This window comes from Coturnix japonica, chromosome 20 (assembly GCF_001577835.2).
Source record: "Coturnix japonica isolate 7356 chromosome 20, Coturnix japonica 2.1, whole genome shotgun sequence".
NCBI classification, from domain to species: domain Eukaryota; kingdom Metazoa; phylum Chordata; class Aves; order Galliformes; family Phasianidae; genus Coturnix; species Coturnix japonica.
Window position 1 is genome coordinate 9,135,735 of NC_029535.1, and position 15,311 is coordinate 9,151,045.

The following is a 15,311-nucleotide window of genomic DNA, read 5'->3' on the forward strand; positions in this document are numbered from 1 at the left end:
CCTGCATACTCCCATATCCCTCCTTCCACGTTTCTACGTGGCTCATCACAGCGCTGACCCTTAAAAGGTCATTTTCTCCCCCAGTCACTCATGAAAAGGGCCTGGGGAATCACATCCCACCACTTCACCCCCAGCCCTCCTCAATTACTGCATGGAGAAAGCAGGGAAACGACAGCCCCAGGGCCTGGGGGGCAGTGGGTGAGTGATGCAAAGGTTCAGAGCAGCACCAGGATGGCCATAACCACAGTGCTTTGCAGGTGATCCCACCTTTAATGCTGTTCCCATTTTTCAGTTATTAAGCACAGCCGGATGAGCACCTCGGAGGAAGTTGCCAGCTGCATCACATGTTTTAATCAGTGTTAATTAGCAAATGCCTTATGAATGGGGGGGAGGGGAAGGAGCAGGCCTGCAGGGTGTCTGAGGGATGGGTGCTGGGGCGGGGGGGGGTGGCAGCTCATGGCCTGTGGTAGAGCTGCTGGGGATCCACTAGGGCACAATGTCATTCCTGTCCTCTATGGATGGGGATGCTGTGCGATGTCACCAGGCTGTGGAGGACCTCTAGTGGCAATAGGGTCAAGGGGGACAGGGATGGCCCACGATAAGATGGGAAGTGCTGTGGAGCTGGGTGTCACTGAGCCCTCATCCGTGCTCTGAGCTCAATCAGGGCTCAGCGGGTCAGGATGGGGCTGCACCCCCTTAATGATGCAGATGTAACAGGGAGACTGATGAAAGGTCCTTTATGTGGAGATCATACATAGTGTGAACGTGGGGCTGAGGCAGCGCTGCTGCTTCCCCTGTAGTGAGCTCATAGCCACAGCTCCCATCCCCACCTCTGCCAGAGCACTTGGCAAAGGTGGGAGCTGTGCATGGGGTGACTCTCCTGTCGCTGTCCTGTAAGCAGAGACCCCCCGGTGTTCGCTCTGCTTCTGTCCCAGCTGCTGCAGTGTGAGGCCAGTGAGGGTCTGGGGGCATCATGCTGCTGTCAGGGCAGGGCTGGGTGCTGCCTGGTGCAGCTCTTGGCCAATAAATATCTCTTAGTACAAAAATAAGAGTTCTCATGCTGAGATCTGTGGGTGGGTGGTGGACGTGGGTGGGTGAGGGGGGATTTTGCCCCACCTTCTCCAGGCTGTCACCAAACGTGCCTCCAAGTCTGGATTCTCCATGCCAATAAAACAAGTGGGGTGTCAGCCCCACCAGCACCTGCATCCCCAGCTCCAAGCTCCCACCATCATCCTTGTGCCCCACCTCAGCCCACAGCCCCATAACCATGTACTGCCCCCATCTCCACCACCCCTGTGTGCTGGCACCCAACCCCAGAGCTATTGGCCATTGCACAGGGGCCAGGTGCCCCATGCCCCTGGTGGCACCTCCATCCCCTCACGCTGTCCCTGTCCCATTGGGATGTGCACAACCAGTGGTCCCCTTGCATGGGGAGAGTGCATGCAGGAGGGGACAGCTGTGTCCCCCTTCATGGCCATGCAGGGAGGAGGGATACCACTGCCATGCACTCACATGCTGGTTCTGCTCATCCTGCAGGAAAAGCAAAGCAATGGGGAATTTAGGGCAATTCTCTAAAATATATACAAAAGGCAAAGTGTGGTCTGTCTGCCCCCGTGTGACTCGTGTAGGAGGTCTGGTGGTCCCAGATGCACAGCATGGAGCCCGGAGTCCTGCAGATGTGAGGGAAATAAGGAGAAACCAGGAGGGAATGGGATCCATGTGCTGCAGCTTGCAGGGATGGGGCTGGCTCAGAGTCAGTGCTGAGATCTGAGAGAAACAAGAGTGAGAATAAAACCATGGGGGAAAGCTCTGCAGGGGCTCCATCCTCCTGCTGCACCGCTCAGACTGGCTAAAAGCCTGCAGGCCGTATCAGCATGCGGGTGCCCTTCAGTGAGTAGCTGGGCCCTTGGAAGTAGTGCCAGCGGATGCCGTTCAGCTTGCGGACGTTGTGCCGTGCCGGGTAGTAGATGCCATTCAGGTTGGAGAGCCCGCAGGCGTCGAACCACCACCCTAAGGGAGGGAACAGGAGGGTGGCACCGGGGTGGGCACTGAGCAGGGATCCCAGCTCAAAGTTCTCTGCTCACCTCCTGACAGCATCTGGGCACACTTGCAGAGGCAGTTGTCATTGTCGGCGTCGCGGGTGCTGAAGTTGGTGCCCTGCATGGCCAAGCTGCTCTGCTGCCCGGCTGTGCCGCTGTAGTCCTGCAGTGAGAGCCTGCAGCCACACGTGCCATCACTTCTCATTGAGTGGGACTGCAGAGCCCAGTGCCCCCATCCTCCCACCCACAGCCTGGCTGACATCCCTGTGTGTGCACTGTCCCCACTGCATCTCCATGAGGACATTCCTGGGGACAAACTCAGTCACACAAGCACTGCGATGCAGCCCCGCGCCTCGCTGGGATGGGAAATCCTTCAGCCTTATTGCAGTTTCATGCATCTATTTGGGGGAGAGCCCAGGGAGGGGGGGAGCAGGCAGTGGAGCAACGACCCCATGGAGGAAATCTGCCGAGATCCCAGTGAAACACCCTTGGGAACTCTGCAGCTCCTCAGGCAGACAGCGGTGCCAGCCAACCTGGGGGCTCAGGGGCAGCAGTGCCCAGGGGCAGCTCAGTGCTGCTCACTCACCTGTAGAGCTGCCGCTCACTGTCCAGCTGAAACCTCCCATAGTGGGCATAGACCTGGCTGCCCTCCCAGTCCCGCAGCTCCACGCGCAGCACGTAGGGTTCCCGGCTCGTCAGGAGGTGCACGGCTTCATTGCCCAGCCAGTGCTCCCCCGCCGCATCCCCAAAGCCCTGGGGGAGCCGAGGGAGGGTGGGTGTGGGTGGTGGGGGCAGGAACGCCCCATCCCCATCCCCATGCAGACCTGCTTGTACTCCCTCCAGCCCCGCTGGAAGCTGACGCTGCCGTTGGTGCGGAGCTGGATGACCGTCCAGCCGCCGCCGTCTGTCTCCATGTCACAGAATGCCTGCAGTGGGGAACCCAGCAGCTCTGAGTGGGGTGACAAATCCCACTGACAGTGGGGTTGGATAAGGGGTGGCTGAGGACACCCCACTGCCGGGCCCAATGGTGCTACATGGGAGCCCTCTGTGGGCTGAGCTCACCTTCCTGGGCTCGCTCAGGTTGGTGATGTGCAGGGTGTACACCCCGCTGGTGCGGCTGCCAGCCCGGAGCACCTCGGTGCAGTCCTGGAAGCGCTGCTCCTCACCGGGTAGCACGGCTGGGCAGAAGGGAGAGCAGCTGGAGGGTGCTCCAGTGACCCTGCATGTCCCCCAGCCCTGGGGATTTGCTTTGTCTCAGGGCACAGGGCTGAGTATCTCTTGGGATGCAATGCTTTTAGCTCACCTCTCCCCTCTGCCACGAGGCGCACCAGGCTCTGCACCGACTCCAGGAGCTGCAGCTGCTGTCTCTGCAGCAGGCTGGCGTTGGCGTTGGCTGCCAGCAGAGATTTCTCCAGCTCCTCGATGGTGCCGCTCTGCCGGCTCACCAGGTGCTGCAGCCTCTCCTTCTCTGAACGGATCCCCGCCAGCTCCGCCTGGTGCTTTGCCTCCATATCCAGCACCCGCACCTCCAGGATGCTGCAAGGGGATGCACGGTGGGGATGGGCAGCCTCAGCCCCATCGCCGCTGTGAGCTGCCCCTGTCTCCTACAGGTGGCACTTATGTGATGTGAGCGATTTGTGGGCACCCTTCCCCACCCAAAGGGCTGTAACGAGACCTTGTCACCCACAGGGACCCCTGCTGAGCCCTGGAGGGGCTCCAGCTCTCCTGTAGAGCGGCCCCAGCCCCTACTTGTTCCTGCTCTGCAGCCGGTGGATCTCGTTTGTCTGCACCAGCAGCTGCTTCTCCAGCTTAGTGGTGGACAGGGAGTTCTCCAGCAGCTGCATCTCGATGCGGGACGTCTGGTTCAGCACCTGCGTGGGAACATTGGGAGCGTGGGGACACGCAGCAGAGCCCCTCCGTGTCCCCAGTGTCCCCATGAACCTGACTACATGAAACCAGGGAACCACCCCGCGTTGTGCAGCACAGGAACTTCCCCACGCTGCAGTTGTGGTGGCAGTGGGGACACGGGGACACGCGTGCCATCCCCGCCCACCTGTGCCTCCACGTCGGTGAGTTTGCGGCTCTGCTCGGCGCTGCGGTTCAGCAGGGAGCTGCCGATCTCCAGCATGGTGGCCGTGTGGTTCTGCACCGCCGTCTGCCTCAGCCGCGACACCTCTGGCTTCATGCTGCTCTGGATGGAGCTCTCCAGCTGCAGACGGCAGCGAGGATGGGGTGGGATGGCTCAGCCAAGGAACTCATCCCATTCCCAGCCTCACTGCTGCCTCTTAGGCACCCTGAAGCTTATAGGGAGGATGAGACGTGCTGCCTGTGGCTGCAGTGCTGCGGGGGAGCCCCGGGCATCACCGCCAACATTCCTCATCCCACGTCCTCACTCTGCTCCACTCCCACATGTCTGGGCCAGGAGAACGGCTCACCCTGCTCCAAAGCAGCAAGGTGACACAATGGGAGCAGCCCAGGGCAGCATCCCTGGGTGTATGGAGGGGTCACTGCTGCGGGGTGCACCGGGGTGGTTGCAAATTCGGGGTGTGGCATAGTGGCAAAGCAGATCTGAATGGGTTGGGTGGGATTTATAGCCACGGGGATGCCTACAGTCCCCAAATAGGACTTTTCTTTTGCTGGGACCTGACACAGGTGTGTGTGTTCATGGATCTATTGTTGAGCTGTGATTACTGACCAACCAGGGAGGCATTTGCAGCAGCACCAGTACAGCTCAGCTGCTGGCCATGTTCCCAAGGCCAACAGCATCCCCCCACTGCTGCCCCATCCCGGCTTTCCCGGTGCTGGCTGCTGCCCTGCTGCAGGGAAGTAAGGAAGCAAGGAAGGGCTGGGAAGCAGCTGGCTGTGTGTATGGCTCCAAAGAGTCTTCCGCTTTCCCAGCCCGCGGGGAACAGGCACTTCCCAGTGGGTTTCTATTTCTGGCAGCTGCCATGAGGTTCCCATTCATCCCCTCTCTGGGGTGACAGCCTCAACGAGGGCTGTGGCCCTGGGGCCACTGTGCAGGGACTGCGGGGAGCGGAAGGGATGTGCTGCAGCCCACGCTGGGAACACAGCCCCATAGATCCCACTGCCCCATGGATCCTGCTGTGCCCTCTCCAAGTGGATCTCGTGCTCTGCAAACCAAACCCCACCTCATAGTGCCATGTCTGGGAAGCACTTCTCCAGCTGAGCGATTGCTGGAGAGTTTCCTTTTAACCACGTCATTAATCTTGCTGCTTCTCAGGGCTCCGGAGGCCTTTTCTCCCTCCTGATTTTGCCTTTTTTTCTTCAAAATAAACATATCTCTGGGCGAAGGGCAGCACATACCCATGGAAAAGGTCGGGCTGGCACAGGCAGGGCTGAGCGTGGCCCCGGCTGCTCTCTGTGAGTGATGCTGGGGCCTCTTCAGGAGGTCCCTGCCCTTCCTGGGGGGAGCGTGAAAGCCTCCAGGCCCCGACCATGGCTCTGCTGAAGGCATCGATCTGGGAAGCAGCTGGGGCTGTGGGGAGCTACAGCATCCCTGGATAGTGTGGACCCATGTGGGGACTGCACAGCTGCAGAGAGCAATGAGGGGACCCTCCCCAAGAGGTTCACCTCCAGAGTCTTCCCAGAGCCTGCAGCCATGGGGCCATCCCCACAAGGAAGGGGCTGGGGGAGCAGGGCAGGGATGGGGCCACCAAAGCCAGGAAGGCGGCAGGTTCCCCATTGCTGGTCCCATCCCTCTTGCACTGTTACACTGGGGGGATGCCGCTCCAGCAGCTCTCTGACCTCAGCTGAGCCCGGCTCTGGCCCCGCGTTGTTTCCTGGGCCAACAGTGAGAGCTGCCAACATTTGCAGCCTCCACAAGAATTTCTGCTCAGCAGCAAAACCCAGCAGTGAGAGGCCCCTGGCCAGCAGCACAGCACAGCCCCCCCAATGTCCCCATGCTGGAGACCCATTGCAAACAGTCGGGAGGTCCCATTGCACCAGGCACTGGCGTCTCGATCCTTCCTGCACACAGGTTTTGTGCCCCACACCTTGTCACCCCCCAAAGTGGGGGCCAGAATGGTGACACTGAGAGGTGCTCAGTGCCCATATGCAGCACCACCATGCAGCCTCCCTTGGGCAAAGCCCCATGTACTTTCATTGTGTCTCTGCCTGTCCCTCCTGGTGACAGCATGCCTGGCAATGTGGGGAGGGTGACCAGGCCCCCAGAGTTCTGCAAGCTGCAGGACAAGGGTCCCAAAGGGGCTGTGACATTCTCCTGGCTCTGGGCACAGCCAAAATCCTCTGCTCTATGGACAGTCAGGGATTTGGGGTTGTTTACAACCCATCCTCAGGCCCGGTGCCTCCTTCGAGCCTAGTTTGTTTGTTCAGGCCTGGATCCCAACCAAAACAATCTTCCTTGTGCAGTTTCAGTTAAATTAGGAAAGCAAAGAAACTGGACACACACACAAAAAAAATAAAGACCCGACTGCGAGCTGCCTGCAGCAGTGGGGCCATGCTGTGGGGTGGGATGAACACCAGTCGTGCCCCTGCTTATGCTGTGCAGCCCCGCTGCGTGCAGCTGCCCAGATGGGCACACACAGCCAGGCTTTGCTCAGTGTATCCCTGGGGCTCAGCATCCTCCCAGCTTTTGAGGAATTTGTGCTGTGAGTCAGCTGAGGAGAGGACAAGGGGCAGCCCCTGTGCGTCCCTCATTGCCCACTGCTGTCCCCATGCGGTGCTTGCAGTGCCACTCAGTTCAATGGGGTGACAGCTGGGGACAAGCCGTGGGGGCTGAGGTCCCTCTGTAGGGATGTGGCCCCTAAGGACCTTTTCCCTGATGCACAGATGTGAGGTCAGGAGGTGTTGGGTGAGACCTCAGAAAAAGAAAGGCCGCTTCCTGCTTTGCCTTAGGGCTGGGAATGGGGGAGCGCAGCAAGGGATCCTCAGGGTGGGGACGCACAGGGTGCTCTCCTCCCTGCTTGGGTCTGAGGCTCCCAGTGCCCCTATGGGGCTGGCAGACCAAGAGCTGTGTTTCCCATGCAGAGTCTCACCCAGTTCCAGGAACATTTGCACAGCCCATAAGCGGGAACACAATGAACCCTGCCCTTCGGTCCCTCACCCCTGCTGCATGCAAAAGTCTTCCCAGCAGCTTCCCAGCAGCGCCTCATCCTGCCCTGCACAGGGAGAGCTGAGCACTGTAAGATGCCCATGACCACAGCACGGGCACAGGGACAAGGAGGGTACTGCTGTGGGGATGCAAAGGGACACGGCACAGTGAGCAGCAGCACCCACAGCGCCCACCCATCCCCACTGGGTGAAAGCAGCACCGGCTCATGCCCTGGAGGTGAGATTTGGGCAGCCTGGAGCACCAAACCCCCGCACTGAGCGCTTACAGGCATCACCCCCTCCCCATCTCCTACCTTCAGCAACCACTGAGTGCTGTTCTCCAGGATCCTCTCCAGGTGCTGCAGGCGCTGAGCAGCCCCTCGGGCAGCGTGTCCGCTACCGGACGGTGAATCCCGCTGCAGCGCGTTGACGGGACCGGGGGCGGCCAGAGGACACGGCGACGGCTCTGCCTCGGGCAGCACGAAGGTGTAGCTGCAGTGCCCGTGCTGCACGCGGTGCCATCGCCGACGGCTGCCCACGTCCATTGCCCGGCGTTGGGATGCGGCCGTGCACAGCGCTGCCAACGCCACGAGCCTGAGCGCGCTCATGGCGCGGGCACGGGGCGCACGCAGCCCCCCCCGACCCCCGGTGCGCTCCCGGAGCGCTCAGAGCTGCGGGATCATCATCGCCTCCCGTCGCTCTCTGAGCCGCCTCCGGCCGCCCCGCAGCCTTTTATCGCCAGGCTGAGTCCCGCGGCAGCGCTGGAGAGGGAAGAAAAAAAACAAAACAAAACACACAGACCAAAAAAAGCAGAAAAAAATCTGTTTAAAAACAATACTTTTATCAACCCTCCCCTCTGAACCCACCGCGGGGAGATCAAGTTTCACGCGTCATCTTTGCGTATCACACACACACAGCCCGGATACCCCCCATCCCTGCGCACCCCCAGCCCCATTGTACCCCCCGAGCCTCCCAGCAGCCCCAGATCCCACCCCCGGGGCCGCGCTCCCCCCGCCCACATCTATTAATAACGATGGGGGAAGCGGAACGTTGCGTTTAGCTGCCCGGCCGTGGGATGGGCCCGTGGGGACCGCGGGGACGCAGTGGAGCAGAGCGGGACCCGGCTGAGCCCCATATTGGGTTTGGGGAAGTGCCGCTGTGGGGTCGCTGGGGATGACCAGGGTTCACTCAGTGTTTCCCTGAGCTCAGCCCCGCATTAAGGAGCTGTTGTGGTGGCTGAGCTGCGTGGAATGGTGACCAGTGGGCAGTGTGGGGTCCTGGTGGTTGGCACAGAGCCTTTGGAGCCAGGCTGCGTGATGGGCTGCTTGTAGGATGTCCACGACAGGGCTGGCGGTGGGGATAGGGTAGCATGGTGACAGGGCTGGCCATGGAGATCAGAATGATCATGGGGCAGGTTAGCCATAGGAACAGGAATGGCCATGGGAACAGAGTGGCTGTAGGGACAGGGCTGGCCTTGGGGACAGGGTGGTCATGGCAGAGTGGTGTTCCCCAGGCACAGGGATGCCCAAGAACCTCCTTGGGTTTTCTGCCAGGTTTCTTGGATCCTAATCCTAACAAAGATCCTGCATGCACCCCCCTGGCTGCTGTCCCCACATCCCTGCAGTAATACCTGGGGAAGGGACAGGCTCCCATTGGTGCAGTTGGCTGCTCTCTGCTCACTGCTCGCTCCTACTGCTGCCTCAAAAGAAATAGCAAAACCCACTGCTGTGAGCTGCAGGGACCGAAACTGAGAGTGACCCCAGCACCCCCTGACCCACGATTTCTATAGCACTGCTTCACAGAAACTGCTTCCACAGTGCAGGAAAACAGAAAGGCTGTGGATGCCAGAGGCTTTAATAGTTTATTTGTCCATAAGCAAACAGAGGAACGATGCTCCCAGCCGGCTCGATGCTGACACCCAGTGCTCTCCTCCTGGAAGGGCCCCACAACCCCCATCTGTGCTGGGAGGAGGAGTGGGGTGGCCAAACTTCAAACAGTTGCAGAGATTCCCACGGCAAGAGCAGCAGTTGGAGCAAAGTGCATTGAAGTGCATTGCAAGAGGTGCTGCTGTGCTTCTCCACATGTATCCCACATCCCTTGGATGGGGACAGGGATGGTGTTTCCCTGCTCATGTCTGGAGGGGGCTGTGGGGCTGCTCTCCAGGTGCAGGGGGCTGCTGTGATGTGGGGTGCACTGGCAAAGCCCCCCCCCACACACACATTGCTGTGCTCACATAGGGCAGCTGTGAACCCTCACATGTGCCATTGGTGCTGAGTCCTGCAAGACCCCCAACACAGACAGGATCCCGTAGGGATGGGGCATCTCTGTGCCATGGGGATGGGATGGGGCACCCATGGCCTGCAGCACGGTCAGACCCACACCAGCCCTATCCCACCCAGCTGCAGAGAGGGGGAGAGAGAAGAACAGCAAACTAAGTGAGCCACCCCCTGCCCGAGCCCCTGGGCATTGCTTTGGACACTGCAAATTAGATTTTCTGAAAAGGAAATGTTTTACAGGCCATAAATCGTCTCAAAAGAAAGGGGGAGGTTGGGAGTAGGGGGGTGTGTGGGGGGGAGAACATTGTGCAATTTTCTGCAGCTGGAAAGCTGGGGCAGCATGGGGGTAGGGGGGGATGTCGCTGTGTTAGGTGCCCGCGTCCTGCTCTGTCCTCTGCTTCTTCTGCCGCTTTTTGCCTTTGGTTTTGGGTTTGGTTTTCTCTGGAAGAGAAAAGAAAAACAATGGAGAAAAAGAAGGGTCGCTCAATGGGGATGGGCAGCGGGGCTCCTCCTGTAGGTGGGTGAGAGCTGCCACCTGGATCCATCCTGAGTCCCTTCTGTGGGATGGAGGGATGCAGGGCTGCCCCTGGAGCAGTGCTGGGTATGTGGGCACGGGGACCCATCGCCAGACCCTAAATCCTTAATGTTCCCAAAGCCTCCAGGTGTGTATGATGGGGTCGAAGCAGCGAGCCTTGCCTCTGTGCAAGGAATGAGGAGGTGGGAGCAGGTCAGTGGGACATAAATGGGGCATAGGTGGGACATGGGTATATCCATGCCTCCCCCAAGCATCCTTCCAGCTCCCGAGTCTGCAGGTTGGTGGGGACGGTGCTGAGACCCCAAAACAAAGGGGGATGCAGAATGGGACCTGCAGGATCCAATGGGGCAGGGAACAGTTGGGAGCTGCCCAAAATCCAGGTGCCATATGGGCACACAGCACGCAGGCAGCATGGTGGTGTGTTCCAGTGCTGGTGATGCTGCTTCTTTCTGAGGGCTCCATCTCTTTTTCCTTCTCAACTCTGTTTTTCTGCTCTGATCTCCCAGACAATTGCCACCCACAAAGGAAAGGGCACAGCACGGATGCCAAGCGTCTGGAACGGAGCGCGGCGGGGACACAAGGCAGATTTACAGCAGCGTGGATGGTTTTGTGCCTGGGCCAAGCGCCGATGCTGCTGGTTTCCAGGGGCTGGCTCAGAAGTGGTAGCACAGATCTCTCATCGCGCAGCGCGGCGCTGGGATGAGGCAGTGCCTTCCTCCGGCTCTCGGCGCGTCGAGCGAACCCGCCGTCCCAAAACATCTGGATCCCATAAGGCAGCACTCGGCTGGTTGGGACAGGAGCCTGGGAGCGAGGGTGGGCGCATGGGGATAGGGAGAAGAGGGGCTTCTCCTGCTGCTGGGGCTGCATGCAGCTGCATTGGGGGCTTTCTTCTATTGCAGGGAGAGACCCAGTTCTACAGCTGATCCCCATCAGCACCCGGCTGTGCCCTGGAGCCCATCCCCACAGCCTTGGGGATGTGGTGTACCCAAATCTATAGTCACCACAGAGGGATGGTGTGGGGGCACCGAGCTGTGCACACACACCTCCAGCACCTGCATGGCACTGTGCTCCAGAGCAGAACATCCCACTGCCACCAGCTTTGAGGAGCCGTGGGCAGTGCAGCCATATTTTCTCACATCATCACCACTTGGCACCCCAAAGCTGCCTTAGCAGGGCAGTATATCAGCTCCTCCACGCTGTCAGCATGAAGCATTATTTATGAGTGATGGGGCTCTGATGAAGTCCTGCTCTTGGCTCTGCAGCCCCCACACACCTGGCTGCAGCTATTCCCATCTTCCTCCAGCCCTTCCCTCCTGCTGCCACCACCTTGCACGATGCACAGCCAACCTGCAGCTCCAATATCTGCAATGCCAGGGCCGGCGGCTCAGATCTCCTTCCAAGGCTCACAGACCGGTATCTCATGCTATCTGCCTTTCTGCCAGTTATTAAGCAGAGATTTATTAGAGCAGCTTTCAGTCCAGCTGGTTGCATCCAAAAGTGACATCAGCCGCTGCCTGGTTCCCGTTGCCATCCCAGTGCCACTGGGCTGGGTGCTGGGAGAGATGGCAAGGAGCCCCTGCACTGCAGCCCTGAGTTGCAGAGCCCCAAATCACAGCGCTGGGGAACAGCAGAGGGAGGGAGACCAGGGAAGGGGGCTGGATAACATCAGGGAGACCACTGGGCAGGGCAGGACGATGCCTTATCCCAAGGATGCAATATGAGGACTTGGCTGTCACATCTCCCCCAGGTGATGCCCTCCGGCTGTCTCTGCATTCCCGGTATTTTGCAGATGGTTGCAGTTTTTTGCAGAGTTTTGCAGGTAATTCCCCCCTCCCCAGCAGCTCAACCCTCCCCGTTCGCAATCGCAAAGCAGAAAAGCCTCAGCGCTGCCTCTCCCTCGCAGGCAGGGCAGGACGGGGCCGGTGCCAGGGGCTGCTCAGCACATGTGCTTGGGAAGGCGGCTTTCTCCAGAACTGCACGGTAATAACAGCCACCACCGACCTCCAAATGCTTGGGAGATGAGATCCTGGCTCGCCGCTCCCCGCTCCGCCGGACCCCATAGAGCTCCTCGCTTTTAGGGGCCGGGGGGCAGCGAGGAGCCAGGGGGTTGCGGGGGGCACCCGGGGCTGCGCTCACCTCCCGGGCAGTGCTTCCTCAGGCGGCACTTTCGACTCTCCAGCAGCGCGGGGCACGCAGCCCCCTCCTCCCTTGGGGTGCCCGGCACTTCGCGCACCCTCGTCTCCAGACCCCATTTGCAGCCGCAGGTCCGGCCCTCGTGAGTGCAGGCGCTCCACTCGCTCCAGGGCCCCGGTTCGCATGTTTCTGTGGGATGGGGGCGCGAGGAGGGGACGGTGACCGTGCCGCGTTGGGACGGTGCGTGGGGTGCGGGGTGCGGGGTGCGGGTACCGCTTACCTTGGCACTCGCGGGTGTCGGGTCGCGCCGCGGTGCTGGGGGGACACTGCCGGAAGCATTGGCCTTTGTGCAGGTAGAACTTGTCCTTGCATTTCATGCAGAAGTCTTTGCTGAAGCAGCTCTCGCAGCTGGGCGACCTGCATTCTGCCGGGGAAGGGGCTGTGAGAGGAAGGGCGAGGACGAGGCCCAAAACCCTCGGGGACCCATTGCAAACCCATTGGGCAAGAGAGACGGGGAAAGCCCTGCATCCCAGCCACCTCATTTCCAGCCAGTGCCCGGGGTTGGACGTCCTGGGGATGCTCCGGGGAGCAGGGGGACCCCGGGGTGCCCGGCAGGCACGGCAGCGCTGCTGGGTGCACCACGTACTTGTGCATCTGTTGACCTCCAGACCCCGCACGCCGAAGTAGCCGGGGGGGCAGGTGTGGACGCACACCCCGTACTGGCGGATGCCGTCCCTCCAGATGAGCAGGAAGAGCCGGTGGTGGCAGGTGATGCAGCCGTTCTCCTCCGAGCACAGGACGCAGCCCGTGCAGTTCTCCAAGAGCCCGGCGCTCACTGCGGGGACAAGGACAGGGGCTGTCGGGGATGGGGAGGGGGCGGGACTGCAACGGCATCTCCATCACATCCCAATGGGAGTGAAACTGCGAGCGGCCAGCAGGTAGAAATGCATTCTGAGCCACTTCAATTAGCTGCTGCCTGATATGTGTCAAGGGAACAAAGAGCGTTTTGGAAACATCTGAGTGGAGTTGCAATAAGGATCTTTCCGCTGGCTCCAGAGCTGCCTCCGCTTTCCTTTGCCCCACTGCACTGATTTACACAAAGACAGCAGCCCCAGGGGGCTCCGCTCCCAGGGACGAGGACATGGACACGTGGATGGGGCACATCCCATAACAGCAGGGCATCTCCATACTGGGCCCTCCCCAGCTTCTCTGTGCACAGTGAGTTGCCTCTGCAGCACCCGGTGGTGTTGGGAAGCATTCTCTTCTGGCTTGGAGCTCACCCTTCGTGTCTCTGAGCAGGAGTGAATGCTGAGCAGTGGCAGCAGTGCCAGGAACACAGCAGTGAGTGCACAGCGCCCAGGTCCATCCGCTCACAGCAGGTCTGACAGCGTGGAGAAGGGATTCTCCATATAGAAAAGCCCTGAGGAGGAGGTAACCTTGGGCACATGGAGTGGGGCCAGATCTCCATACGGGCTAATAGGAGCACTTGGGTAGTGGCACAGGTGGCAGCACCATCGTAATTGTGATCCCAGAGCCCTCCTGGGAAGCAAGAGAGGGAGCACAGGGCTGGGGGAGCAGTGGGGAGATGGAGGCAGAGGGTGCCCTGCAGCCCTACAGACCCACAGCACTCGTCCTACAGCCCTGCAGCCCTCCAGCCCAAGGGTAAGGGATGCACTATGTTGGTGCCACACAGCCGTCCCTGAGCTGTCCCCTCCTGCTCCTCGTGCCAGGGCACAGGGACTCAGACAGCAGCACTTTGCAGCCAGGAGGCTGCGTGTGCTGGGAGCCCGCTAACGAAGCACCTTGGATCCATTAAGTTGTTATGGTCTCTGTTACATATTTACCAAACGCTGACAACATTTGTGTTCCTGGCTGCAGCCACAGCGGCTTCCCAGGAGACGCGGGGATTTACGAGTGTCTTTCCCTTCCCCAGTTCTTTGGGATGATTTGCTTTGCTGCCCTCCCTCCATCTCCTGGCTGGGCACGGAAGGCGGGGAGCCGATACCAGGACAGGATGGGATGTGTTGAGCCAATATCATGATGCCCACCTCTAAAAACAGCTCCGTCTGCACATCGGGATGGGGTTCCATAGCACTGGGAATGGGGAAATCAGGGACAGCTCCTGGTTACCCCTCCCCAGGTTTGGTGGTGGCAGATGCAGATGGGCACAGGGGTTGCACAGGGGGAGGACTCCACCATGGATGCATGGAGCCATGCTCAGACCCATGGATGCTCCCTCACTCCCCATAGTGCTGGCTCACACCACCAGCCTTTAGGGCTGCTCCCATACAGGGTACATCAGCAGCAGCCTTGCCACCCCCATGGACACATCTTACAACCATGTACAATGAACACAGGGAAAACTACCCGTTCTGCAGCCCAAGGCCTCCAAAAAGCTTTGCTCTCACAATATCCCATCCTCAACCCTGCACCGGCCGGTCGCAAACTGAGCATCTCATGTCACAGCCCAGCAGAGGGGACACATCTCAGGGCACCCTGCTCTGGGTCTCTCTGCTCAGGGGAAGGATGGAGCAGGGGATGGTGGTGCCTCTGAGCATCCTTCGGGATGTTTTGCTCCTCGTGCACTTCTTGCATCGAGCTGGGAACAGAAACATTGGCAAACCCGATCCCCTGCACGCACCGCACCATCCCTACCTTGCTTCTTCCATCGGTTCTGCGAGAGCATTTCCATGGAGCTGATGAATAACAGCAACATGAATATTATCCACTGCATCTGGGCAGGAGGAGTGAAGGGCAGGGAGGAACTCAGACCATCCGAGCGGAGCTCACAGCATCGCCCCGGGCACGGCACAGCGCTATGGGGGCATGGGGCGGTCAGCGCAGGGCAGCGCCGGTGGGCTCTGCCTTTAGGACCACTGGCAGCTCCTCGCTTTTCCCCTCCGGAGAAATAAAGAGAAGGGAAAATATCCCCCCGAGGCACCGGCAGGAGCGGGGACGGACGCGCTGCGGAACCACGGCCCGGATCGGAGCGTCCCGCTGTCCTGCTGTCCCGCCGCCCTCCGTCTGTCCCGCTGCCATCCCGGCCCGGCGGGGGCACGGAGAAGCCCCCGGCTCTGCGGGGCGGGGACAACCGGGTGGCTCCGCCCCGGGACGGCCCCGCTCCAGCCCCGGTCGGGGGCGAGGGGCGCGGGGTCCTGCAGCTGGATCGGGTGTGCCGTGCCGTGCCGAGCCGTGCCGGGATGAGCCATACTATGCCAAGCCGAGCCATGCCATGCATTGCCAAGCCATGCCGAGCTG

At 60.3% G+C, this 15,311-nt stretch overlaps 2 protein-coding genes across 3 annotated transcripts; both read right to left on the reverse strand.

Annotated features, from left to right (window-relative positions):
• Nucleotides 1-250: 250 nt before the first annotated feature.
• On the reverse strand, nucleotides 251-7,880 carry ANGPT4 (angiopoietin 4). The gene is made up of 9 exons (XM_015881940.2): nucleotides 7,424-7,880; nucleotides 4,093-4,248; nucleotides 3,789-3,910; nucleotides 3,343-3,575; nucleotides 3,102-3,217; nucleotides 2,864-2,965; nucleotides 2,626-2,792; nucleotides 2,085-2,215; nucleotides 251-2,010 (listed from the first exon to the last, which is right to left on the reverse strand). Exons 1-9 carry the CDS (start codon nucleotides 7,715-7,717, stop codon nucleotides 1,850-1,852), a joined length of 1,482 nt encoding a protein of 493 aa, XP_015737426.1. The 5' UTR covers nucleotides 7,718-7,880; the 3' UTR covers nucleotides 251-1,849.
• A 1,355-nt stretch (nucleotides 7,881-9,235) lies between these two features.
• Nucleotides 9,236-15,100, reverse strand: RSPO4 (R-spondin 4). Of its 2 annotated transcripts, XM_015881992.2 has the most exons (5): nucleotides 14,709-15,097; nucleotides 12,700-12,888; nucleotides 12,334-12,477; nucleotides 12,057-12,242; nucleotides 9,236-9,826 (listed from the first exon to the last, which is right to left on the reverse strand). In XM_015881992.2, exons 1-5 carry the CDS (start codon nucleotides 14,785-14,787, stop codon nucleotides 9,753-9,755), a joined length of 672 nt encoding a protein of 223 aa, XP_015737478.1. In that variant the 5' UTR covers nucleotides 14,788-15,097; the 3' UTR covers nucleotides 9,236-9,752. The 2 variants fall into 2 exon arrangements, with proteins under 2 accessions (XP_015737478.1, XP_015737479.1); XM_015881993.2 differs by lacking the exon at nucleotides 12,057-12,242 and having other exon boundaries at nucleotides 14,709-15,100.
• Nucleotides 15,101-15,311: the final 211 nt, after the last annotated feature.

Coding starts and splice junctions, on each gene's coding strand:
- ANGPT4 (XM_015881940.2), bottom strand. CDS start 7,717: ATGAGCGCGCTCAGGCTCGTGGCGTTGGCAGCGCTGTGCACGGCCGCA. Junction 3,576..3,788: donor CGGCTGCAGAGCAGGAACAA/GTAGGGGCTGGG, acceptor ATCCCCTTGCAG/CATCCTGGAGGTGCGGGTGC. Junction 3,218..3,342: donor CCTCGTGGCAGAGGGGAGAG/GTGAGCTAAAAG, acceptor CCTTCTGCCCAG/CCGTGCTACCCGGTGAGGAG.
- RSPO4 (XM_015881992.2), bottom strand. CDS start 14,787: ATGCAGTGGATAATATTCATGTTGCTGTTATTCATCAGCTCCATGGAA. Junction 12,889..14,708: donor GAACCGATGGAAGAAGCAAG/GTAGGGATGGTG, acceptor TTGTCCCCGCAG/TGAGCGCCGGGCTCTTGGAG. Junction 9,827..12,056: donor GAGGAAGCACTGCCCGGGAG/GTGAGCGCAGCC, acceptor TTTCTCTTCCAG/AGAAAACCAAACCCAAAACC.